Below are 27814 nucleotides of genomic sequence, written 5' to 3'. Positions count from 1 at the left end.
CAGCTGAATAAGCCCTAGATTAGGGAAGACCAAAAGAGACTGAAGGGTAGGAGGGGATCTGAACATATACTTTAATTGTAACTCGGGGCCCTTTTATGCAGCCAGTGGAATCAAATGGCTATGCTTTTTATAGACTGAATCACCTCAGGCTCTAGGTGGTGGCAAGTCTGAATGCTTCCCTAATGCAGAAATACCTCCCTCCACAAAGAAAGCTAAGATGTCAGGCAAAGGCCACACTCGTGACAAGCGGCTTTTTATTATGTGGGCATTTACCCTCTGCACCTTTAACATTATGCACAACATTAACCCTCTGCACCTGCTAAGTGAGGTGGTAAGCCTCAGGAAAAGCATTTCCATTTGATTCTACTACTTATAGGAAGTGGCTGCAAGTTGAAACAAAGCAGAAAAAAGAGGGGGGAACAATCCTGTTCTCAAGACGGAGGCATGGAGAACAACGGACAGGAGCACCTGTACTTTCTGGAAGCAGGAACTATAGAGCAGGAGGAAAATTCCATCATCAGTGGCTCTACGCCGGTCTGAGACATTCTTCACAATCATTACCAAGAGAAGAAAAAACAGTAACACGTAAGCAGCCATAACCCATTGGCCGCAAAGACCCAAAAGCATCATCGTCGCAGCAGAATGCTTTTATTGTATGACATACGTTTCTTAACTCACCATGGCAAGCTCCTTGGATTTCGCAGACATCGAGCTGTGCCCACTGGCTGAACTGGTAAGTATAGTCACTGTTTACTCGGCATATGTAAAAACCAGCATCCTCTGCACTTACTTGGTTGAGCACCAGTTCTTGGGTATTGCCACGTGGAACCTGAGTTAGAAACAAAAAAAAATAAAATGCAAATTGCAACGATGGAGGATAAAGCACAATAGTACTTGCTTTTTCATACAAGAACTATAATCAAAGATTAACTTAACATATGAACATTAAAGGAGCTATGCTGGATCAGGCCAAAGGTCCATGTAGTCCAACATTCTGTTATCCAAGTGGCCAACTAGACTCTATAGGAAGCTTGGAAGTGGGACCTGAATACCACAGCACTCTCCCCATGATATTCCAGCAACTGGCATTCAGAAGCAAGCCAGTAGAGGCAAAATATGCCAATGATAGCTTTAAAAAAGTCTTATCCTCAAAGAATTCATCAAGAATTTCAAGCCACTCAAGTTGATAGCCTGCAGGAGGGAATTCCATCATGTTCAGGAAATGCCATAGTTTTAATTATGCACTGTGCAATGATTTATTTTATATTGGCTATCCTGGATCTTCCAATATTCAGCCTCTTTGGATGGCCATGAGTACTAGTATTTCCAATTTGTCCACACCATTTGTACTTGAATAAACCTCACTTTTTCAAAAAGAAAAAGGCCAAATGTTTATAGGCGAGTTGCTCTAATTCCCTGGCCATTTTGAGTGCCCTTTTCTGAATCCTTTCTAGATCTACAATATCCTTTTAGAGGTGAAGCAACCAGAACTGTACACAACATTCCAAGTATGATCTCACCATTCGTTTGCAGAATGGCATTATGATATTAGCAGTTTTATTTACCAGCTAAGAATGATGACCATTTTGCTTCATAGTTTACTTATCAACACACCCGTTATTCCCAGAGCTTCCTTGTAAATTGATTTACCGCTTTGTTTTCTTTGAACCACTGATAATGAAGAAGTGGATAACCAGCTGCCCAGCAGCTTAGCTTCACTGTTTGGCCAGATAGAACAGCTTGAGATTCTGGTTCTACAACTATCATTATACCTGTAAAAAAAGAAAAGACAAGTCATGTTTAATGCAAAAGATTGAACCATTTACACTTGATGTTTTATTATTAACGTAATTGTGAATTGTTTGCAAGACAATTTGAGAATAAAGTCCTGTTACTTCTGTTGTTTGACATCTCAGTGGCTTTTGATATCATTGTGCCAGCCGAACCCAAGCTGGAGGTTTGGTACTCCCAAGCAAACCATGGGTGGTAAATCAAGAACAAACCTTGGGAATATCTCTAGAGAGAAACAAACCACATGGCCGGGTTCAGATGACAAAGCAAGCCCAAGCCTCTCGTGTGGCCAGAATCACAGACTTTAAAGCAGCATGTTTGTTGCTTGTTTGCACTAAACTGCAGTTAAACATTAACTATGGATTTACATGACATATGAGCCGTGCCATGCTAGCTTGAACTTAAGAATCGCGGCTAAAGGGTAGTTAACTAGGTTCTTATCTCTATGCATGCAATTAAAATATTATGAGAACACTGCCCATATTTTAGGTAAGGTAAAAGGTAAAGAACCCCTGGATGGCTAAGTCCAGTCAAAGGCAACTATGGGGTGTGGCACTCATCTTGCTTCAGGCCAAGAGAGCCAGCATTTGTCCACAGACAGCTTTCCGGGTCATGTGGCCAGCATGACTAAACTGCTTCTGGCGCAATGGAACACTGACGGAAACCAGAGCGCACGGAAAGGCCATTTACCTTCCCGCCCTAGCGGAACCTATTTATCTACTTGCACTGGTTTACTTTCGAACTGCTAGGTTGGCAGAAGCTGGGACAGAGCATCGGGAACTCACCCGTCACAGGTATTCAAACTGCCAACCTTACAATCGGCAACCTCAAGAGTCTCAGTGGTTTAGACCACAGCGCCAACGAAGACCTTAAGCCAACAAAGGTGAATAAAATCACAACAATGAAGACTTTGACCTCTATATTGCATTGGCAGGTGGTCATTAAATTCAATTTGCTCTCTACACAGTCAAGGTTACAATGTCAACATATGCAAGCAGAATATTTCTCATTTGCCTGGAATTTTGATGGGATTGCTGTTATAGAACTCTCAGAAGGAGCACCTGTTTTTATTCAGCACTACTGCAAAGTGGCAACATTATAGCCACATTCACCTTAATGGTCTGTGGCTGATAAGCAACCCCATCCTTTGTGTATACACAGATGTACAAACAGAGTAGCTTGAACTGACATAGCTAAAGTAATCAACCAGCATGGCACACCTATCTTATTCTGTTGTGAAATAAAATTCCATTCATGATTCACGCATCGCTATGGAGGGGGCATTTGCCTTCATGCTGATGGATTCTCCTTTTGCCTGGCCTAGACATGTTTCAGACTGCCCTCTTCCCCAACCAATTCTACTTTTAAAATGGCTTTTGACCTGATTTCATTTAGATGTAAATTCTGACCCATCGGTTTGTATTTACCGTATTTTTCTCTCTATAAGGCGCACCAGACCACAAGACGCACCTAGTTTTTGGAGGAGGAAAACAAGAACAAAAATATTCTGAATCTCAGAAGCCAGAACAGCAAGAGGGATCGCTGCGCAGAGAAAGCAGCAATCCCTCTTGCTGTTCTGGCTTCTGGGATAGCGGCGTAGCCTGCATTCACTCCATAAGACGCACACACATTTCCCCTTACTTTTTAGGAGGGAAAAAGTGAGTCTTATAGAGCAAAAAATACGGTACTTTTTAATATTGAAGATGAAGATGTAAACAATCTCTGTACTTCACTCATTCACAGTCACAGTTTTTTTTTATTTGCCTTTGATTGATCTGTACATCCTATTTGATTTTTTGTGTTACTAAACACACAGACACATTCCCCCCCCCCCAATCTGACTCTATTTCCAGATATAAACAAATGATACCAAACAGGCATGTGAAGTCGCATACAGAACAACTAATTTGAAACAAGAAATATATAAAGTAAGAAATTTTATGAATGGCAACGTTTTGCGAATTTTTCTTTATGTGATCTAACAGAAGAAAGGAAGCGATTTTGCCCCACCCACTTTTTATTTATTTCTCTTTCTTGTTTGGTTATTGATAACAGATTTTAATGTCTGGTTTCTGATAACGTGACAATGTTTAACTTGTTTTAAGACTCAACTGGTAATATTTAGAAAACTTAGCATTGGTTACTTTACAACAAGGTGTTTTCTATGATACTAGGTGTTTAAATGGTAAAGCCCTAAGTAATAAATTATAATTATAATTATATTATTAAAAAGGGAGGGGGAGAGAAAGACGGCTTTGTGGAGCCAAAATTCACATGAGAGATGTTCCATGTCCTCCTGTCCATCATGCATCCTTGGACTAAAACAAGGGGTTTCTACAGTACCTCCAATAAAGGTGATGGATTTTCACACCAGAGGTCCAGTACACACTGCTGTCACTGCATACAAGGCCAACTCAACACCTTAAGGCAAGATGCTACACTGATATGCTGCCAACTAAAAGAGCCTAATTTGCATGCATGCTATTTCCTACCACATTCTGTATTAAGACTCTTTCAAGACACAGACTCATGGCTTTACAAGCAGTCAACTCCCCCACTCTGCCTTATTTACCATTTTTGTTTTGCATGATGAAGAGGTATGGAGAATTCAAAAGCCTGCACACTATTTCATGATACTGTGGTTGGCCTGACAAACGTATTGCCCTGATATGCATGGGATTTTTCTTATGGGCCAATGCTGTTACCTTTACTTTTCATGTGACTCGTATAGCTGTCATTCCACCCCATCCTAAATACTTATTTGCCTTTGTGGCAGCTCACTGCATCAGAACCCTGGCTTCTGAAAGTCTGCTTTATATTTTGTCTTTAGCATACCCTAAGTACACTGGGTCATGGATTGCCAGGTTACATATCTAGTGAGGTGGATTGTGGTCCACAAAATCTTCTTCCATAATATATTTGCCAATACAGTTGTACCTCGGTTTAAGAACAGTCCTGTTTACGAATGATTCAGTTTACGAACTCCACAAAAGCGGAAGTAGTGTCCAGGTTTGAGAACTTTACCTCGGTCTAAGAACGGAATCCAAATGGTGGAAGGGCACCGGCAGCGGGAAGCCTCATTAGGAAAAGCGCGCCTCGGTTTAAGAACGGTTTCGGTTTAAGAACGGACTTCCGGAATGGATTAAGTTCATAAACCAAGGTACCACTGTATTTGTTCTTGCTGCAAGAGACTAAAATGGCTACCAGTCTGGAAAATGTTGCACTTAGCATAAAAGTAGCCTGACTCTGAGTCTGCACATGTAGACCTTTAAAGTCTCCCTCCCAACAGGTGAAGCTGAAGGGACTTTGATAGCTCCAAAACAAGACAGGTAACTGGAAATGAGAGGAGAAAGTTGACCATTCTCCCTTCCTTCCCTCCCAGTTATGATTTTAGCCTCCAATATTTTCTTGCCTGTTCGTGGAAGCCTCCCAAGTTCTGAACCAGCAGAGCCAAGCCACTTTCCAAATTTTCAACATAACACATAACTCAGATTTAGCAGAACCATAAACTCACTTGGGGGGTTGAGGCACTGAAGTGCCTCAGTGTGTTCTAAGGCCTGCAGCAATTCTGTCAGCTCCAACACAGTGCAACCTCTCTCTCCCATTAGTTGAAGAAGACTCCAGCTCGGACTTCCTTCAGGCTCCAGTACTTGGAGAGAACACTGTTCCAATTCCAGGGAACTGCAAAGAATCATAAAATATAAAAAAGAAAACATATAATTATGAAAGGTAAAGGACCCCTGGACAGTTAAGTCCAGTTAAAGGCGACTATGGGGTTGCAGTGCTCATCTCGCAGAGCAACGGGAGCTCACCTTGCCACGGGGATTCAAACCGACAACCTTCTGATCAGCAAGCCCAAGAGGCTCAGTGGTTTAGACCACAGTGCCACCCACATCCCACTATGATATGACTATGACTAATTATGGGACTAAAAACCTTTCTCCCCTAGAACATGCCTCAAAAACGAGTTCTGGTGCTAGAGTGAAATATGTGAATGTAGACTGCCCAGCTATTTATATCAAACACTTCCTCAATACAACTTCTCGGTTCCTTTTAACAAGAATATGACTCTGTATTTACAGTGATGCTTTAAGCCCCATACTTACTTAACTCTTTTGTCTATAATATTCCAGCTTATCATTAGCCTCATTTCTAGAGAGTGTATATTTACTTTGATGAAGGATTCATGCAATGTTATGAATCCCAGTATCAGAATACTGTTGCTCACAATTTGGCTATCTTGGACAACAGAACAAACTGAAGTGGGAAACCTGCCATCCAGAGGCTACTACCGCCCCCGCCCCGATCGTCCCAGTGCCCTCCAGGGGGCGGTATCATCCACTTTGGGAACCACTGGGCTGGATGATCCTCAGAGTCCCTTCCAACTCTATGATTCTATGAAATTGTTGAAATAAATACACTGCATTGCAAGGAGTTGGACTGGATGACTCTTGGGGTCCCTTCTGACTCTGTAATCCTATGATTCTATGAAATGTAATAATTGTGTTTAGCTGATTATATTTTTTATCATGATGGGTTCCTTTGGGAAGAAACATAGAGTCCAATATGTTATCCTTTAAATGCTGCCTTGATTCAAAATCCCATTAAAGGAAGCCTAAAAGATAGCTGCTATGGCTATTTTCTACCTGTACTGTCAGGTCTTTCCCCCATCACTTTCCAATGAAGTTTTCTATTGTTCTACTTTTACTGTCTGCTTTTCCAAGATCCACCTGAAAATTATTTTTATTGGAATACTTGGAAATAAGTTAAGACATGACAGCTCAATAGCACACACTTCTCATGTGCTATTTAAATATTAAAGGGAGAAAGGTACTGAAAATTATTAATATACCAATTTTAGCATGCCTGAAGAGCTGGGCAGATAAATATATAGCTGCCACACCCCCCCCAAAAAAAATTTAATTACAACTTTGATTTTAGATTTGGCCACTGTTGCACCCCTTCCAGTTGCCTAATTTGATTTGTGCTTTGTCCATTTATTATGTTGCCCATTCATTTTATGAAAGCATGCATTCCTAAAAGGGACATGTCTTCCATTGCGAAACACATACTGTGGTGTAAATCCTTCCAGGAAAACCCAAACCCCATTATCACTTCTTTCAGCCCATAGAAACAGTGAAGAGGTTTGAGATAACTTTGGAGAGCCTGATCTTCCTCCTGGTCCCACCTCTTGAAAGCCAATCTATTATTTTTGTTGGGTTGGCATCCGTCTGTCTCAGGAGTCAATGCAGAAATGCACATTTGGAAGAATTACAGTGCCTGCTGTGGCTGTAAAGAAGGCCCAACAACAGCACTATGGGGGGGGGGTCCACGATGCAGGATATAGAAGTGAACTTAGTCATTGGTGTAGCCAGCATTTTTGTGGGGAGTGGAGGCTTTTGAGGGCAGAACCTCAGATCTGTATTGATTTTGATTAGGGGAAGGCGGTTCTCTCCCCCCCCCCCATTAACTCAGCTATGAGCAAAACAGTCATTTCAAGAGCATCATGCAAACATATCCTTTTGAGCACCGGACCCTGCTTAGCTTTGCAAATGTGCAGGCACTTTTCTGTTTTAGTTTAGCCTTCATATATATATATATATATATATATATATATATATACACACACACACACACACACACACACACATATATATAATTTTGATTAAATTTTCTGTTTTACAGTTTAGAATTTTCATTTAAACAACCTTAAAATATCAATGACTTCCCTTCTTCTCTTTCCATGGTTCATTTTGAATAACATAACATAAATCCCTGAATGTTTTACATAAACTAAACCATTCAGAATTCCATTATTACATCCATCAAAACTTATTCACACTGTTGAATTTATCTTATTGCTGCCGACGTTTTCAAGTGTACACAATGCCCCCCCATGCTCAATAAACATTATCCAATCTTCTTTAAGCGCATGTTCTTCTTGTTCTCTTATTCTATATGTTAGGTCCACAAGCTGCGCATATTCCATCAGTTTAAGTTGCCATTCTTCTTTGGTTGGGACCTCGCTCGTTTTCCCATTCTGGGGCTAATGAAAGATGGACAGCAGTAGTGGCGTACATAAATAACCTTTTTTGACACCTGGGAATTTCCATCTGAATTATCCCCAACAAAAAGAACTCTGGTTTTTCTTTGTGTGTTTTTTTAGGAAAGTGCTTTTAAAAACATCCCCCCCACCCCCCAAAAAAATTCATTATAAATTACAGTTTTTCCAATACTCTTTTACCCTTTTACACGTCCACCACATGTGAAAGATTCTTTCATATGGCTTAGCCTTCTCTAACCCGCTCTTAAAAGCTATGCAAGCGGGCGGCCGTCATGTGGCAGCGAGTTCCACTGTTTAAACTGTGTGCGAGGAAGCACTTTTCTCGCCCTGCCCCGAGTCTCCTCATCCAGCATCGCTGGGGGAGCGTCTTCCTCCTCCTCCTCCTCATCAACGCAAAGCGCCCACAAACGGGTTTCAGGCCAGCCGACGAAGACTCCTGTGGCGCCCGAAAGCCTCGCAAAAAGAGAGAGAGAGGCCTGCCTTTCCCTCGACGGCCTGAGGCACCAGCGAGGTCCCCGCACCCCTTACACCTCGCCTCACCTCAGCTTCACGCCGCGGTGGCTGCCGGCCAGCTGCGCCAAGTCCCTCCAGCCTCTGCCCGGAGCCGCCCGGTCCAGAGAGCCGCTCAGCCTCCTCAGCAGCGGCTCCTCGAGACGGTGGATGGGCAGAGGGGCGGCCGGCGGCAGCGAGCCCGCCATGCCGGTGCCGGTGGAGGAGGCTCGTCCCCTCAGAAAGACTTCTTTTTCCCTCGGACTTTGCGTGCAAAAAGCGAAAGGGAAGCAAGGCGCCGCGAAACTCCTCAGGAAATCCCCGCCCCGTCGTAGCAGGAAGCCCGCGGAGGCCCCGCGCCGGAGCCTCGCCTCGCTTCTCCTCAGCCGCCCGCCCTCTCCAGGCTGTGGGGAAGCCGACACCGGGGCAGGCAGGCCGCGCCGCCGCCTCTCCGAAATTTCGCGCGCCTTTCCCGCCCCTCTCAGAGGGGAGTTCGTGTTTGCCAGGCTTTGGAGGGAGGCACCTGTGTGGCCCCTCTCCAAAATCAGACATCCTGCTTCCTTGCTGAGGGGTGAGGGTTAATGCGTGCATATTTTTTATTATTTCATTTTCATTTACCTATCTCTCTAGCAGCGTCCCGCCTTTCCTGCAAGGACCTCAAGGTGCCGTGTTGGTGGTAGGAATAATAATAATAAGCAATGCATTATAGGTTTGGACCTGTGCAGTGAAATGTTGCAGAGTGCCGTGCTTTCCTGCTTGTATACTAAAGTGCCTTAGGCCATTCTTGGATGTGGCAAGACTCTATGAAACAAGATTCTGTGAAGTCTGTTGTGAAACAGATAACACTTGCCCCAGTTTTAGTACTGTACATTAAGATGAGTGTAGCCATAGGGAGGGGCAGCTGCCCCCCTAAAAAATCAATAAAAATACATAGCAAACTGAGGTTCTGCCCCGCCCACCAAACAAAAGGCCTGCCCTCCCTAACAAAAATCCTGCATTCAGACCTGCTGAAACTGCAATACGTAGCTCACTAAAATGCAATATATGAAGCAGACTTCACAGCACCCAATTTTGCTATCTTCGGTGGTTTTCCTTCATATGCTTAAATACATACGCTTCAGGTTACAGACTCCGCTAACCCAGAAATAGTACCTCGGGTTAAGAACTTTGCTTCAGGATGAGAACAGAAATCGTGTGGTGGCGGCTCAAGGCCCCATTAGCTAAAGTGGTGCTTCAGGTTAAGAACAGTTTCAGGTTAAGAACGGACCTCCGGAACGAATTAAGTACTTAACCCGAGGTACCACTGTACTGTGATTCTCAACATCTGCCTACTCAGATGCAAGTTCTCTGAGTACAGTGGGTCTTGCTCCCAGTTGAGTGTATAGGATAGAAGCCTCATGCTTCCTGCTGCCCCTTGTAGGATTTCAATGCCCTGCTTCTATCCTCAATGTCTTTCCATGCCAGTATACAGCCTCTCAGCCTGCAAAATTGCCCTCCTTGAAAATGGACACAAACACCACTCAGTTTCTTAGTAGGTTCTCCCTTTTGCCTCAGCTCTCTTTCCATCTGACTTGTTCAGCTCAGATAAAAGCTTTTGTCTGACTGGCTCCTGGATTGCCATCTAGTTGTGTGTTGTTGTTTTTTAATTATATGGTTGTGACTCTCTTGACTTTCTCACAACTTGTTCCAGATTCTCCCTCTACCCAGTACTTCATTTCTAATATTAGATGTCCTGCGTCTTAAGACTGGCCTGGTTCCAACCTTCTGACCCGGAGTCCTGTTCAGCTATCCTAGATGTGTGCAACTTAGTTGCATAAGAAATAAACTTTTCTTATGCTCGCTGGTGCAGTACTCTCTCATTATTTCATATGCCCCAGTGCAGCATTATAGTAGTTTTTTTAAAGCACTGGACTGAACTTCTGTGAGTCCATTGGTGCGCTTCATTAGTTCTTACATACAACACTGATGACTTCCCTCTTTTGTAAACCTCTAGGAACCATTGCAGTCCTTCTGTTCACAGAGAACTCCGTTCCAGCACCTCTCAGGTGGGCATTATTGCCATTGTAAGAGAACAAGGAAGGCGTTCTAGAAAAATAGCACTGCCTTTATTATCACTTCCACCCGTTTCCGAATACCCTATCTTTCAAAAATCAAGTTGTATTGGTTCCCCATTTATCCCTTTGTAGAGACGGTGGCTGTAGCACTTCTCCCTTGCTTTCTGGTTTCCTTCATTTTCCAGGATACAGTACTGCTGTCCCACATGGGGAGACACCTGCGCCCCTCTTTCTTTCTATCGAAGAGCTGTTTCTGCATGCATTGCAGCTTGACGACCTCATCTGCAACTAGGGGAGAGGAAAGGTGAGGGAAGAAAATACATGCCCACTTCTCTAAAATCGTTTCTGGGAGTTTCTGGAAGTGAGCTATTCTCCTTAACAAAAGAGAGTGCTGAGAAACTTACACTCACAGGAAAATCCATTCACAGAAACACAGTCATGAATCACTTGGTTGGGAGGGGACTCTGAGGTGTCATCCAGCCCAAAACAGTCACACAAATTTTGGCAGCTTCTCTGATGGAGTTACAAGCACATGATTTGCTGCAAATAATCCTGGGAACTGTAATCTCTTAAGGGTGCTGGGACCTGTAGCTCTGTGGGAGGTAAATAATAGATACCAGGATTCTTTGGGCAACAGGTTGGGAAAAGCTGCTCAGACAGACAGAGGGAAAGGGCATTTGGGGAACACATTCCTAATAAGGAAATGGTTAATTCAGATACACTACGTGCATAGAGTGTTGCCCAAAAGCCATTTCTTGTGCAGGAGCTGCGATGTGTCTTCCCCCCTATTGATTTGCTTCTTTCATTCTGGTAACAGAAGTTCATTAGTAACATTGAATGGATGCCAAAAGTACAATATTAGGCAAACGTGACAGTTTCAAAGTTGTAATTAATGTTTTTCAGGTGATTATAGCAACCAAGTGTGTGAATTAGCAAATCAAGCACACTTCTTTGGGCACTAAAATTTATTAGTGTGTCAGCTTGTTTCAGTACCTTGTGGATTTCCCCCTTAAATTTAAACAATATGATGGGAGTACATCCTATTGTCTTTAATTTTTAAAATAAAAAATCCAATAAAAAATGTCCACAGAACATGGCATTTAAACCATATTAAGTGTGCTTTATTCCACCCCCTCCCTCAAATATTTCCATTGGGACAAAAACAAAATATCATGGGGTGCTTTTTAAAAGCTTTGTTTAGCAAATACAAGTAAAATAAGCATGCTAAATTAGATCACTCCTTATGGCGCCAGAAAATGTTATGATGCAAGCTGAAAATTTTCCAATGCAGATTACCCTAATTTGCATAGAAAGTTTTCGGGAAACCCTCTTCTAGGAATGCCATCCTCTTTTAAATGTTTCCTCTCCTGTTCTGAAGTACCCATGAGCAGAGCACTTTCCACTTGGGTGAGGAATTTTTGGCATGCAAACAATGAAAACATGAACTAATGTGCGCTAAAATATTACGACACTGGCTGCATTAACCTTTTTGGCAATGCTATATACGTTCAGCAACGTATCTTAGCAACTGGCACTTAGCCTTGCAAATAACTAATTAAGTGGATGTTGGCTTTTGCATCTTACAAACTGTTTAGATAAGCTGCTTTATTGCACAACTGAGTGTTCACAGTTGTATGAGCAATGAAGTGTTACATTAGACAGACAATGACTCCAATAATATGCTTCTAGTATTTGAATAGTTAAGACTTCTTAAGAGTTAAGAATTAAGATAACTAGATTCTATAGTCCAGTTATCAGGTGCTGGGACTTTGAGGATGGCAGTCATATGTGAAGCTCATTCATACAACTGTAGGCTTGCAGTACTGGGATACCTTGATTTCATTTGGGAAGTTAAGAAACTATGTTTTAAATAGATTTTAAATGTGTTGCGCTTTGGTTGGATGCTTTTAATGCCTAGATTTTAATTCCACTGTAAATTGCTGCATTTACTATTTAAACATATTGTTGTTTTAATGTATTTTGGACATCACCGTAGACTTTTATAATGAATAGTGGTATATCAATATATTAAATAGACTAATGAATTAGCTGCTGCAGAGAAGGATGTCCTTAAAATAAAATATTGCATCTACGAAAAATGATAATAATCTACGGTTGGATGCAGTTTAGCTGAGTATTACAGGTAGTTGGGCAACAGCAGGGAAACATTTGGTGCAACCCTGCCTTTTTTTCAGAGCAGGGTCAAATGTGTCATCTGCCAAATCTCAGAGTAATTTGAAATTCCTTGTTCTGGGAAGTGAATGGGGTGGTAATTAGGCTTTCAAGTTTTCCTATTGAGTGTGATAGATTAGTGTAGAGGATTAAGGAGGAAAATAATCAAGCAGAGGCAGGATACTTATTTCCTTTTCTTTTATGAGGTTTGTACATCATGCTAGCTGTTTAAATGGCAACATTTCTTTGTATTTCTGATTAAAAGCTAAGATTCCGTTTCAGCTGAATATCTTTTGTTAAAGCTCAACTGTGTTTTACAGTCGGAACACAGAAGGCTACTGATCGACACTCCACATAACCTGCCTCATAGTGCAGAGGGGAGGGGAGTTGGTTGCAGCAGGAGGGGGAGACTCCCTGGATTCTTCAGCAGCCTGCCTCATCTCTGCCTCCATTTCTGCCTCTAATTCTGGACTGTTCTCTACCACAGCCTCTTCCTGCTCACTAAGCCCTGTTACCTCTTCAGCTTCCAACATCTGTTCCTCCCAGTCTTCTCCCTCTTCTCCTTCTGACTACTCATCATCATCCCAGCACCAATCCCTGGGCTCTGAGCCTTCTTCCCTTGGGGGTTTCCCAGCTGGCACTCCCACGACTCCTTGGCATCCAACCAGTTCATGACATCAAGAGGATGACATCAGGATTTACACTAAATCCTGAGGAGGAGGGAGGCAATATTGCAGACAACAGTACACCTGGTACTGGGGATAATCACTTCATTGATGCACAGGAAACTCAGGTGGTGCTTCAGAAACCTGCTAAATGGCAAGAAATTGCAAGAAGGAAGCTGGAGGGAATGACTCATGCTTTCTGTTGCCTCTATTCTAATGCACAGAGTGTGGGAAACAAGCAAGATGAAGTGGAGCTCTTAAAACAGGATGGCAAATACGACCTAATAGGCATCACTGAAACCTGGTTGGATGAGACTCATGACTAAAATGTAGAAATTGAGGGACATAAGCTATTCAAAAGGAATAGACCTATTAGGAAGGGAGGATGTGTAGCATTATATGTAAAGGATGTGTACACGTGTGAAGAGATCCATGACCTGGAGCATGGAAGGAGTATGGAGTAAAAATGGTAGGAGAGGGAAACAACAGTGACCTTACGGGTCTGCTATAGACCTCCAAGCCAGACTGAAGACTTGGATGATGCCTTTGTAGAGCAGTTTACCAAACATTCAAAAAGGAGAGCTGTTGAAATGGAATACTCAGGATGAAACGGTGAAATCTGCTATGATTAAATGGGCACAAGATGTCGGACATAACATTATGTTTGCTGACTGGGAACAGTTGGGGACCACAGGTATGAAATTCACGGCATGCAATGCCTTAAGAGAGAATATTATGAAAATGATATACAGGTAGTACATGACCCCAGTCAAGCTAGCAAAAATATATCATCTGCCCGACAATAAATGTTGGAAATGCAAATAAACTGTAGGTACATTCTTTCACCTTTGGTGGACGTGCCCAAGAATTAAGGCTTTCTGGGAAATGATCTATAATGAAATGAAAAAGGTATTTAAATATACCTTTCTGAAGAAACCAGAGGCCTTCCTTCCGGGCATTGTCGGCTAATTGGTGCCAAAGAAGGACAGAACGTTTTTTATGTATGCTACAACAGCAGCAAGAATACTTATTGCAAAGTATTGGAAGACACAAGATCTACCCACTTTGGAAGAATGGCAGATGAAGGTGATGGACTATATGGGATTGGCAGAAATGACTGGCAGAATCCGAGACCAGGGAGAAGAGTCGGTGGAAGAAGATTGGAAGAAATTTAAAGATTATCTACAGAAATATTGTAAAATTAATGAGTGTTAGAATGATGTTGGATTGAAATTAAGTGGTTTCCAGCTGTAATGCTTTAAGAGAATATGAAAAAAAAAGATTATAAATAGGTAATAATATAATGGTAAGGATTTGCTGAACTAACAATTTGGAGTGGAATACAAAAAAGGGAGGTATGAGGAGGTCCGGGAAACAAGTTAAAAGAAAATAAGTAACTGAAAATTTATGTGTGTTCTTTTTTTAAAAAAAAGTTTCTTTACTCTGTATTTTTGTTATTCTTTTTTCTTTTTTTATTTTATTGTAATTTTATAAAAAATCTTAATAAATATCTTATATAAAAAAAAAATTCAAAAAGGAGAGATATAGTCACGGGGGACTTCAGCTACCCCAGTATCTGTTGGAACTAAAACTCTGCCAAGAATGTAAGGTCCAACAAATTTCTCCATTGCCTTGGTGACAATTCCATTTCCCAAAAGGTGGAAGAAGCAACAAGGGGATCATCTGTCTTGGACCTGGTCCTCACCAACACGGAGGAGCTGCTTGATGAAGTGGAAGTGCTGGGAACCTCGGGGGGAAGTGACTGTGTCCTCTTCAGCTTCATGATACAGGAGCAAGGGGAAGCTGAGTAGTCAGAGATGTTCTCTGGACTTTAAGAAGGCCAATTTGAAAAAGCTTAGGAAACTACTGGGTGAGATCCCATTGTCAGAAATACTCAAAGGGAAGGGAGTGCAAGATGAATATTCAAGGCAGAAATTGTCATGGACTGGCTGGATGGATGCAGAGGAGTGGTGGGAGGCTAATCCAATGGATTCTCCTGGTTGAGCTTTGGGGAATGTTGCCTTAGCCAAGAGCTAGGATTATTTGAGGCATTATGTAGGCCAGGAGTCATCTGTGTTTTTGGACCAGTGCAAACATTTTGAATTTTGAGAAAGTGCTGTGGTCATCAGTCACAAAATTGATGCCATGTAGGGCATTTTTAAAATTTATTTATTAAATTTATATACCGCCCTTCATCAAAAGATCTCAGGGCTGCCATGGGGACATGACATAAAACAACATTAAGGAGAATACAGTCAACCTCAAGCTTACCATGGAGCATCCATGTGCAGTTGATCCTGATGGCAGAATTCACACAAGGTGGCTGTACCACACTCTTTTGCACACACTCACCTCACATAGACAAACACAAATGCATCTCTCATTCATACACATATGTGAGAGAATTCAAAACATTTCTGATGGTCTCATTTTAGGTGTGCCATTATATGCTTATTCTTTTTTTGCCTAAATTCTCCTGACTTATATAATATCTTCAGTGCCCATTTTACCCTCCAGGAACTAACACTGATTTCCATACAAGTGCTTAAAAGTGCATTCTCTTCCGCTGGTAACAGTTAAGTCTCGTTAATTTCCTGAGTTAATAGGATTTCCCATTTATTCCCACCTGTCTCAATTAAAAAACACAAAACCCTCTCGTTGAATCTTTCCCAGGCAACTAGAGATGTTGAGGGGATTAATGGCTTTTAATTTCTACTTGAGAAAGCAGATGTGTAACTAAGAACATGCCTATGAACTAAAACTGAGGTACTGAGCTCCAAAACGTAATAATCTTAATGCCTCGTTATTTTTCCATTAAAAAGCACGGGGTGTTTTTTTTTTATGTATCCTGAGTCCTGACAGGGGAAGATGTGATCTGAAGCTCCAGGCCCAGAGTCTCCCGCCAAGATCTTCCTGGGAAGAATCACCTGCTGCCTTGTGATGAAATAACCCACCCTTAACTGATCGCTGTGATATGATCAGACCCAGCAAAACAACACTGATATTTTCAGCCTCGCTTGCTACAAGCGGGAATTACTTACAACTTGGTTTTGTCTTGGGATATCGCCACAGTAGAGGGAAACAAGTTACCCTTCTTTCTATGTCACACAAGCCCTTCCGAGGAGAGCCTTACGATGTAAGTATGCACATTTGCTGTTTCAGCTGGCGAAGAGTTTATAGCCTTGTTGTAAAGTTGTATCTGCATTCTCTGTTTTCTTAGGATGTGTAGATAGCTACATATTTATTTCATTTTCATATTTCCCTAAACCACATGTTTAACCAGCATTGCTGTTCATTATATTACTTTTGGTAAATTATTTACCTTACTAGGCTTTACTAACCTTTCATAGTTGTCGTGTGCAGCGCTTGGGGGTGTCCTCAAATAATGTCCCATACCTTTTTATTCAAATTAAGTGCCGAATAATATATTTAGGAGATAAACACTGAAATAAAATTGGCAAACCTGGTCCGTGCATAAAGAATGCCGACTATCTCCGTAGTTATGGATGTTTGTAATCGCATTGGAAAAATAGTTTACAGTGTGTCTACCTCATTATATGAAATATCTAATGAATTATCATAGATAGTTGTTGACGTGAGTGTGTGTGGCTAATATATAGAATGTGTACACTACATACCCAAAATGCAGACCAGAGAAACTGCACATGTTGAATACGTCGGATACAGTTACGTGATGAACATTTAAAAATAGATGGAAGCAAGATCAGCATGTGTCTGTGATTTACTAGATTTCATTAGCTCCTCTTTAAACTAAAATCTGCATAGGCAATGCTTTTCCTGTCTAAATTAATCAACAATTATTACCACCGATCAATAAGGTTAGGAAAAATACATTAAACTTAAACTAGATTTTTTGCAAGAGTTTGCTGGGAAAAAAATACCATTGACTTAAATAATTAAGTCACCAGTGCTTAAAATGTCTCATTTCTGTCCAGAGCTAAGACCAAACTAGATTAGACAAGGAGAAAGTGAGAGCAGTTTTCCAACTTACTTATTTATTTACTGAAATTTGGTTGCAATGAGCTCCGAGTATGATCCTTGTATGTTTTCCCCTGGAAAGAGAAAAACTACTGCTGGCAATTTTGATTGGAGAAATGGTCCATGGGGAAGCACCTCTGCCTCCCACTGTTACAATTAAATTCATATCCTACTGCAGCTTCATTTCGGTTAAAAACTATCAGGAGATTGCTCCTGAGTTTCCTGTATCTCACCTAGTTTGGCTCAAATAGTTTTCAGAATTAATCCTATGCAGTAGCAACCAGTGGGGCTGCATTGCTGACTTGTCTTCCCAGTGCTGTACTGCTACAGCAAAAACTTGGTACAGGTGCAGTGGCAGAGCCAATCTGCTGCTTCTGCCCCTGCATCCATACGACACCACACTAAGCGGCCACTGCCTTGCCCCTCCCCTTCTACCTCTCAGTAAGCAGCAGGAGCATGTAATGTCAAGAAGGCTGATGTCAAACAACTCAGCCCAACCCGCACCATATCGCTAGCCCACTATTGGTCTTAAATCAGGAGAAATTGAAGTTTCAAAACGTGTTTCCGAGTATATATGTATTATATGCTCTTAGGTGATATATGTATGAACATACTTCCATTTTTATATTTCCCCCATCCTTTCTCTATGTCCATAATGGCATATATGAGTTTCTCCCATCTTGTCCTCACACCATCCCTATGAAGTAAGGGAGGCTGAGAGAAGTGAGTGGCTTAAAATCACCCAGTGAGCTTCATGGCTGAGCAAAGATTTGAACCCAGGCCTTGGTGATCCGGTGGAAGAGATTGCCTTGGAAGGTGGTGGGTTTTCCTCTGCGGGAAGTACTTAGGCAGAAGCTGGTCAGCCACCTGTCAGGGATGCTGCAATTGCAAGATTCCTGCATGAAACAAGGGTTGGAATACATTACCTATCCCCACCGAAGGTGGTGGTGGTTATTACAATTTTTAACCTGCCCTTCACCCCAACGTCCCAGGGTGGTTTATGACTATTAAAACACAACTTTAATATTGAAACACAATATCATGCAATATTAAAAACAGTTTTAAAACAATATAAAATAAGGTGGATCCTAAAAATATGCATCTCAAGTGTCAAAAGCCAGGGTGAACGGGTGTGTTTTCAGCATTCTCCAAAACCTGTATGATGAAGGTGCCAGAAGCACTTCGGTGGGAAGCGAGTGCCACAGTGAATGCCCTTTCCTGGACCACCACCCACCAAACATCTGAGGGCAGTGGCCAGTCTTAGCATCTGAGAGCCTCTGTAGGGAAGGAGGCAATCTTTCAGGTATTCGGGGCCTGGGTTGTTTAGGGTTTTAAGCAGTAATGTGAGCACCTTGAATTGGGCCTGGAAATGAATTGGCATCCTGTTTATGAGATCTGAAGGATACCCAACCCAGCAATTGAAATGCTGCATTTTTAACTGATTGAAGTTTCCAAGTCACCGCAAACTGTGGGCCCGCTCCTTCCAGGGGAGAACAATCCTGTCCAGAACAGGATATTATATTTTAATAGAAATAAGAAACATCTTACCACAGTGGGGAAAGGTATGACCAGATGCTATCTGTGTGCTTACTTGGTTTGCTGTTCAGGTACACCTGCAATACCCCTGCTTTCCCCCCTCCTGTTTTGTTACCATGAAATTGGACTTGGACCAAACAGTCCTTCAGATAGGAAGGAATGCCCTCTGAGAGCCCTTCTAATAAAGGACTGCCCTCTGTAAAGTAGGACACTCTGAGCACTTAAGAAAAGCAACTTGAACAATATGAATAGCGCGAATTGCTGCTTCTGTACAATCCAAGGGAGAGCAAGCAACACATGCTTGCTTTTCTCAGCCTTTGGGCTAGGCTGCTCTCTTCTAAGCTCACCTCAACGGGAAGCAAGAATACCGTATGTACAAAGCACCCTTCACCAGCATGATTGGTGTGTATAAGAGGGAGTTTGAATGATTGGGTGCAGCTGCCAGAGCTTGATTAAAACAGCAGGTGGCACAAACCGGGACAAATGCGCATGGTGCCTTTTCTCTTCATTTCCCAGGCTCTAGAATTCATGTGAGCTTCGCTTCTTTTGCACCACCTGCATGGATTAAAGCTCCTCCATAGCCATATCACTGCAGACCCTGTGCCCTTCTACTGAGGGTTATGGTTGCCTGGGTTACTGTTATCATTTCCCTTCTTAAATGTGATGTTAGCCGTTCTCCTGTTGCACGAAGCACCACCACAAGAGATTGCCATTTTATTTGCAACCGTGTGTGCCAGTTCCTTCGTTGCTCCCAGACTGCAATGTTCCCAGGCTTCAAAATTCTGTCAGATGTGAGTATTCTTATTGTGGTGCATGAATGCACAAACCATACTGTTTCATCTCCATGGCTTTCTTAAATATTATCTATCCCCATACTAAAAAAATCTGCATAATTGTAAAACTGCAAAGGAAAACTATACACTGCATAGAAACTAAGGTATGAAGCAGAGGCCTGACTGGGTAGTTTAAAAAAAAACAGTCTTGGAAAGCTACTCTACTGAGTAGAATAGCACATACCGTATGTGTGAATGTGTAACCATATTGCAGATGCCCCTTTTGCTCAAATTGCCACTGCATACGTGCTCTTCCTTCCCAGATTCCTAAAACATGTTTTTAGGCATTTGGAATCCTGGGGCATTGGAGGGAAAAACCATTTTGAACAGAAAGGGGTGGCAATGAAACGGGCTGAATGGAAACTCTCTTTCCTATAGGACATCCATGTAACCTTCATTACAGAAGATAGTCCTCTGTTTGAAGGTCTGTCAGAGGACACCCCTCTTTTCAATGGGCTCACCAGGCCATATCTCATATAAAGATAAAGACCCAAAAGTAGGCCTGGGCGATATATCAATATATCACCCAGGACCGGTATGAGGAGCAAACCGTGGTTCCGGTTTCACTCAGCGATATATCACTGGTGAAACTGCCACCGCTCCTGAGTCCCTCTGCTAGCAGCATCTGCTGGAGGGAGTCAAGAGTTCCTTCCTCCAGGAGCAGCAGCAGTTTCACCAGCGATATATGCTGAGTGAAACCGCCATCCCACTCTGCCCTCATATGCCGCAAAGGGAGAAACGAGCTATATCAGCGAGGCGCCAATACAACTTGTTCCTCCCTCTGCATCTTTAAACTGCTTGGCTGAGGACTGTGCAGCTGCCCTTGCCTCAGTCAAGCAGTTAAATGAGCCCCCGGCCCCGCACTGGCTCCCGCGAACCGGCAGCAGGGTGGGGGCTCCATGAAACTGCTGAGATTGTTGTTCCCCGCAGCAAGCTGTTAAAGGAGCCCCATTGCTCCGTCTGCTTGCATGCAAGTAGGGAGAGCACCGGGGCTCTCTCAGCTGGGGAGGGGGAACATTCACTCCCCCAGCTGAGTGGCGCAAAGCAGCCCCTCTGCTCCTGCCGCATGCATGTCTCAGTTGGGGAGGGTGAACCTTCCCGAGCCCCAGCTGAGCAGAGTGAACAAGCTGCATTGTCCTAGCCCATGAGTGCCTGGGTGAAATTGGCTCAGCTCTTGAGTTGAGAGCTGGGTCAGTTTCACCCGGTGTCTCATGGGCAGAGGTCAATGCATCTTGTTTTTTCAACATCACGGTTGTCAGAGCTGCCCGAGGTCCCAGCTCACAAAGGACCAACGCCGCTTCGTTGTTAAGTACGAAAGTCTTTATTGAAGTTCATTTTCACTTTCACAGCCGCAGCGTGCAGCCCTACGTCTCAAACTCTAGACCGCTGAAGCTCCGTCTGAATCTCCTCCCCCCAGACACCAGTTTAAGACTCTAGCCTTGCTCCACCTCTTCCTTTGCTCTTTCCTCCTCTGGTTCCGCCTGTCCGTCGGGGTCTCGCCCTTCCTAGACTCTTCTGACGCTGAGTCCCCTGAATCTTCCCCCTCCCTCCGGCAGGCTTTAGGACCTGGTTCCCAATCCGGGTTTCCTGCTGTCCCGCGCGCCTGTACATTTGAACTTGGCGCACGCGCCCAGCCTGCAACCTTCCTCCTGACCGTTGCACTGCTGCTGTCACTGCTCCCCCCTTCGGGGAGGCTAGCTGAAACTGACCTCCCCTCCGTTCCCCCACTTTCCGATGGAGGTGTGGTCAGCCCTGACTCATCTTCTCTCCCCGCTGGAGGAGACGCTGGTCCTGACACATGTGACTCTTCCCCCCCACTACGCTCTGGTGGGGAAGCTGGTCCTGATCCCCCGCTGCTGCTTTGGGAGTCCCCGCTGGCCCCTTGTTTCTGGTGCGTCCCCCCTGGGACCCCCCTTGCCCTGACCATCGGCGCCCCCTTCTGGGAATCTTCTGATTCGCTGGAGAAGCTCATGGAATCTCTCGGGTCACTGTCATACTCCCCTACGCTGCCCTCGGATTCCTCCCCTTCGCTCTCCATTTCCTCTCTCCCCTGTGCTTCTGCTCCTGAGCCCCTGACAACGGTATATCACCAAACTGCAATGTTTGGCTGGCGATACACCACAATGTTGAAAAGCTGATATCGCCCAGCCCTACCCGAAAGTTGGGAGAGCAGCGGGAGCCTTGAAGTTGCCCATCAGTGGTTACTGCCTAGAGAGCAGAGGAAGCAGGCACAAAGGTCACCTGGGCAAATTCTTCCTCACTAAAGTGAGGTGTACCATATTTTTATTAAAAATTACAGTCATTAGTAATTTAGAAATAATGACATTTTGAATTATTAGTAATTTAGAAATAATTATAGTGTAATTATGTCTAAATTAGTATATGCAGATTTCATGCAAACCTGTATCTGCCTTTGTTCTCTCTGAGAGTGATTCATTTCTTCCATCTCCCTCTGTACTTTGCTGTATCTCGACTCAAAATTGCAGCTGCTTTCATTTTTAAAGTTGGGGTTTCATTATGCATACATGTGTATAGTTTGCTCCTTTATGATATCCTTATTCTGCATTACCTTTCCCCCCACCCCTTACTTATTTTCACCTGTAAAAACTAAGTTGAGTTGATTGCTGATCATCTTCATTCTACCATTGCATTTTCTTATCTTCAGAAAATTACTCCCTTAAGTGAGGAGGCCATACCTGCATTTCTTGCAGGCCTTAATAAATTCAAATTATATTTTCTAAGGTGGCTATTTATCTCACATCCTTTCACATTATGTTTCCCCCCTGCTCATCACAGTAATTCTGTTACATGAGACCATGGGAGAATGCTACAGCACCTGATATCAGATCACACCTGCTACATCCTGGTTTTTCTTCTTCATTTGTGTGCCACTCAACGCTTTGTGTGTTTCTTGCTGCCATTAAACCAGATGCGCTGATAATGGCTATAGCTGGTTGAATGCAATAGATTTGATGCTAATGCAAAGGCACAAAGCCTTCAATGGCATATGATCAGCTAGCAGAATGCCACAGATTGTCAGGATATGCTGGTGCAGCAATCCTTGCTTATAAGAACATAATGGGTTGTATGCAGCCGGTGTCCTCATGTTCATGGAAGACTCTTTGATTCAGCAAAATAATGAAAAGGGGAGGGAAACCATTTTGACAAATTGACCATTTGCCCATTTCTCCTAAAGGCTCATTCATTTGGGCAAATGGGACACCATCCTACCAACTTTAGTCTCTCCTTAGCTGTGTTGGTCTGCCGTAGTCGAAACAAAATTTAAAAATTCCTTCCAATAGCACCTTAGAGACCAACTACAGTAAGTTTGTTATTGGTATGAGCTTTCATGTGCATGCACAGTTCAGATACATTGAACCAGAAGTCACCAGACCCTTATCTATAGTGAGAGGGTGGGGAGGGGTATTACTCAGAAGGGTGGTGGGAATGGGTGATTGGCTGATAGGTGTGGTAAACCTGTTGACGACTGTTAACGACTGCAATTGGTCTTGCAGGAAAAAGCAAGGGGTGAGATGGCTTTATCATGTATAATAATAATAATAATTTTTATTTATACCCCGCCCTCCCCAGCCAAGGCTGGGCTCAGGGTGGCTAACAAGCAATAATAAAAACAAGCTGAATGAATACAACTTAAAAACAAGATTAAATTACAACATTTAATATTGAAACATTAAAATATTAAAATACTGCTTCATCACAGGAGGAGAAAGGAAAAAGAAAGAGGGGGAGGGAATCAAATTGGCTCCAAGCCAAAGGCCAGGCAGAACATCTCCGTCTTACAGGCCCTGTGGAAAGAAGTCAGATTCTGCAGGGCCCTGGTCTCATGAGGCAGAGCGTTCCACCAGGCCGGAGCCAGAGTTGAAAAGGCCCTGGCCCTGGCTCTGGTTGAAGCCAATCTAACTTCCTTAGGGCCCATAATAAGTCATTATCTTATAATGAGATAAGAATCCAATGTCTCTATTCAGACCAGGTCTCTCCATGGTTTTATGTTTGGTAATAAGTTGCAAATCAGCAACTTCTCTTTCCAGTCTATTTCTGAAATTCTTTTGTAATAAGACAGCTACTTTGAGATCTTGTATAGAATGTCCTGGGAGACTGAAGTGTTCTCCTACTGGTTTCTCTGTCTTGTGATTTCTAATGGACATAAATCTGACATCAGGAATCTTGACACCAGGAATATTACATATTAGAAGCTTGCGCGAACTGCCATTGGGTACCCTTTCGTGACTGACCATCAGGTCAATCATTTGTTAAGTAGAGGGGTTGATAACCTCCTCCAGAGCTGATATGTGCAGGCAAGCTGAGGAGGGGCGGCTGTATGTCCTCTGTGTGTGCATGCATGTGAGAGTGTATGTGCAAGAGTGAGGTCACCATACCCATTGACTCCCCTACCTCCCACTGACATGTAGCAGTCCCTCCCAAAGGGTCAGCTGAGGATGAATGTGACTCTGGGGCCTAAAAGGGTTAGCTACTTTTGTAGGTAGACTGATACTGAGCTACCGTATTGGCCCAAATATAAGCCGCACTTGCAAATAGGCTGCACCTTCAAAATTCAAAGGGGGGGGGAGAGAAAAAGACATCTCCCCGCGCTCCCGGGCTGCTTCCTGGGGGGGGGGGAGCAGCACTGCTTTGCTGGTGACCTCCCCCTCCCATCCCCCTTATTTCTGGCAGCTCAGGGAAGGCTTGAGAGTAGTGGGCGGGCTGCGCGCTGTTGCCCCACACTCCTGAGCTGCTCTGGGGGGGAGGAGTCACGCTGCTTTGCCTGTGGCCTTCCCTTCCCCCCCCCCCAGCTCTGGGGAGGCTTGGGAGCAGCAGGCGGGCTGCGCGCCGTTGCCCCACAATCCTGGGCTGTTCTTGGGAGGTGGGGGAGGTCGCCAGCAAAGCGCCACTCCCCCCCCCCAAGAGCAGCCTGGGAGTGCAGGGCAAAGGTGCACAGTCCACCCGCTGCTCCCAAGTCTCCCCGGAGACGTCGGGGGAAAGGGAAGGTCGCGAATATAAGCCACACTTTAACTTTTCACTGTCAGAATTTGGAAAAAAAGTGTGGCTTATATTCAGGCCAATACAGTATTATCATTCCCTCTTCCCAAGGAAACCTGCCACATACCAGGATGGTGTGGGGCAAGGCAAATGTCAGGTAGGGGTAGTGCAGGTACAGTGGTACCTCAGGTTAAGAACTTAATTCGTTCCAGAGGTCCGTTCTTAACCTGAAACTGTTCTTAACCTGAAGCACCACTTTAGCTAATGGGGCCTCCTGCTGCCGTGCCGCTGCCGCACAATTTCTGTTCTCATCCTGAAGCAAAGTTCTTAATCCAAGGTACTATTTCTGGGTTAGTGGAGTCTGTAACCTGAAGCGTATGTAACCCAAGGTACCACTGTACACCGATTTAAGCAATCTAGACTCTCCTGCCAGTGCACTCCAACTTGGCTTCCATCTATGCCAGCCACTCCTAGCCTCGTGTTTAAAATGGGAACCCCACAACACAACCCAGGGGCAAATGTGCTCCCCAACTTGCGATTCACAGTAACTTAAGGTTACCAGACGTCCCCGTTTCCCAGGGATGGTCCCCGGATTTACAGATCAGTCCCCTGACAAAATCCTATCATTCCTACTGAAGGTGAAAAGTGTCCCCGGATTCATTGAAAAAAATCTGGTAACCTTACAGTAACTAGCATGCAGATGCAAAATGTCCCCAATAGTGGTGGTAGCTGTTACAGACCTTGCATGAAAGCAGCTGCCTCTTTCTCACTGCTCTACCCTGCTTGTTAGTATTTTCAGAGGTTGTGTGATGTGTTAAAAGATCAGATAACAACCAAAAGGCCTCTAATAAGAAAATGACAGGAGCAATTTAATTTCAAGTAGCTGCTTTGATTGCCTTTTGTTTTCCACAGAGGGAAAAGGCGAGGGAAACAGCTCTCAGTCTTTGGCAATCAAGTATAAAAACATCTCCATGCAAAGTAGAGTAATTACACATATACACTTAATTTACCTGTTTGTTCATTCTTGTCTAGGAAAATTACCCTGGAGCAAACGTTAAATTATTATTTTAAAAGAGTTATCGCTTGGCTAAAAATAATAGGGGTTTGTCACTGTCAGTGTTGCTGTTAATTTGCATAATAAGTCTTATTATAGGTCTCTACCATAAAATGGACTAATCAGCATCTGAACACGAATAGGAGATACTTGTTTACTGTTGCTGAGATTTTTCTCTATTCCCCAGGCACTTTCTGCAACACTTAAATCAAGGTTTCTTTATACAAAATGGTTTAGTATTGCAAGTTGCTCTATCAGTCTTTTCAGCTGAAAAGTGGGGTGAAAATTATTTAGATAGAGAGATCTGTCTATCTATCTCAAAAACCTGATGGTAGCTCATGGAGCATATGGATTTAAGCCACATGTTGAGCAAAAGGTTCCTGCATTGCAAGGGGTTGGACTAGATGACCCTTGTGGTCCCTTCCAATTCTGTGATTCTATGATCTATTTAAATTGTGTGTGCAATCCAGCCATATTTTAGATCTGTCATCTTGGGGCTACTGGACTACTACTTAGCCACATTGTGCAGCCCGCTCCTTTCATGGTCCTTGGCCCTGTTACAACAAATTTAATTAATAATAATAATAATAATAATAATAATAATAATACAAGGGATAGTTGATGCTGGAGAGCAGCACACTGTAGGATGCAGTTAGGTGAGGCACAAAAGGACTCATTTCTCTGTAAATATCCATGTTAATTGCACCTACCAGAGTCTTGATGGGTCTGGTGCCTAGGGGACCATATAACATTTGCTTCTTAAAATCTGCACTGGCTCTGAATTCAAGTTGTGAATCTTGGAAGTACAAAGCCTTGCAGGGTTATCTGAAGGAATGCTTCTCCCCAAAGCAGAGATGAGTGAGGCTTGTGAAGAGGCACAGGTGTGCCGTGACAAGCTCCGCTCCCGCCTAGTCTCCCAGAACCAGGAGAGGCATGAAGTGGGAGGAGCAAAGGCAGGCATGCAGGTGCAGTCTCTGATTGCTTGGAGGAAAAAACCCCTAGGGAGGAGCAGACATAGGCAACTGTGGGGAGGTGGCAACCTTTAATCTTGGCAACTGCTTTATGAGGGCAAGACCTGTCACAGATTAGTGCTGTGCTTGACACTCCTGTGTAGATCCTGTTTTGCAAGTATAGGGGTGTACGTGGCTGTGAAATGTTGGGTGTTATGAATGCTTACCATTACATTCCAGAGAAATGGGGGAACCAAATGAATTTTCATTAGATCTGCTAGATCAGGCTTCCTCAACCTCGGCTCTCCAGATGTTTTGAGACTACAATTCCCATCATCCCTGACCACTGGTCCTGCTAGCTAGGGATCATGGGAGTTGTAGGCCAAAAACATATGGAGGGCCAAGTTTGAGGAAGCCTGTGCTAGATGGTAAAGGGGATAGTCTGTGCAACAAACATCTGTAATGTAAGCTTTTGTGTTATCATTTGCCCCAACTGACAAATGGAAACTAAAAGAATATCAGTCATGGAGCAGTGAGTCATTGCTCCTAGCAGCCCAGGCAGCTGAAGCCAAACAAGATTTTTGCCCTAAATTGCTTGCCACTTTCACTTTATTTCATGTCCTGCCACAGAAGATAAAACGCTTCATTGCAGTAGCTGGCACTTAAAAGAGAGACATAGTGCTTCTTAGGCTTTTATTTTTCTTTCAGATCAGTGGGGCGAAGGATGATGTCAGGCTCAGAATCATCTGTTAATAAGAGCGCTCCTTATTTTTTATCAACTTTGTCATCTGTGTCGGTGCCAGAAAATGGAGATACCATGTTCTCCTGCAAGATATCTGGTAAGCACCCCTGACTTAATACTGAAATACATGTTTTAGTTGAAATTTTAATTGAGAAGAGTTGTATATTATTAAAAGAAAGGACCACTTTTCAGAAGAATCACAAATTCATTGTATCAAAATGGCCTTGGGAAATGGCTCAGTAATCAAATTCAAACAACTTTGTGAGCTTTTTACATAGAGTTGTGATTGTGTTTCTTGAGGCACAGTAAATTAGCAGTGCACTGGTCTCTTAAGTATAACCCAACCTCTAGAATCTTTTATCCCTCTTGTCACTTGAAGAAACCCTGTTGCAGGCCTGTATTTAGAGTTCTGCTGAAAAATGGTACGTAACCCAGTTTAATAAACCTCTTATGTTTCCAATATCTGT

The 27814-nt window shown here is 43.4% G+C and overlaps 2 protein-coding genes across 8 annotated transcripts in view; one reads left to right on the top strand and one right to left on the bottom strand.

The window, feature by feature from the left end:
- Positions 1-9260, bottom strand: part of MALT1 (MALT1 paracaspase) — a 40770-nt gene extending 31510 nt beyond the window's left edge. The window contains exons 1-4 of one of the 4 annotated variants that reach the window (XM_053408810.1): positions 8963-9260; positions 5306-5472; positions 1651-1772; positions 679-829 (exon numbers count right to left, since the gene is read on the bottom strand). In XM_053408810.1, the coding sequence (XP_053264785.1) occupies positions 679-829; positions 1651-1772; positions 5306-5396 (364 nt within the window). In that variant the 5' untranslated portion in view covers positions 5397-5472; positions 8963-9260. Of the gene's footprint in view, positions 1-678; positions 830-1650; positions 1773-5305; positions 5473-8093; positions 8325-8395; positions 8857-8962 lie in introns of those variants that run through there. The other 3 variants (XM_053408808.1, XM_053408807.1, XM_053408809.1) reach the window with 3 other exon arrangements.
- Positions 9261-15622: 6362 nt separating this feature from the next.
- ALPK2 (alpha kinase 2) overlaps positions 15623-27814 on the top strand; it is a 62890-nt gene continuing 50698 nt past the window's right edge. For 2 of the 4 annotated variants that reach the window (XM_053408788.1, XM_053408790.1), the window contains exons 1-2: positions 15628-16371; positions 27314-27444. In XM_053408788.1, the coding sequence (XP_053264763.1) occupies positions 27330-27444 (115 nt within the window). In that variant the 5' untranslated portion in view covers positions 15628-16371; positions 27314-27329. Of the gene's footprint in view, positions 16372-27313; positions 27445-27814 lie in introns of all 4 variants that reach the window. The other 2 variants (XM_053408791.1, XM_053408789.1) reach the window with 2 other exon arrangements.

This window comes from Podarcis raffonei, chromosome 11, assembly GCF_027172205.1.
Source record: "Podarcis raffonei isolate rPodRaf1 chromosome 11, rPodRaf1.pri, whole genome shotgun sequence".
Classification (NCBI taxonomy): Eukaryota; Metazoa; Chordata; class Lepidosauria; order Squamata; family Lacertidae; genus Podarcis; species Podarcis raffonei.
Note: the sequence above shows the minus strand (reverse complement) of the source record. Positions and strands in the feature narration are given on the sequence as shown.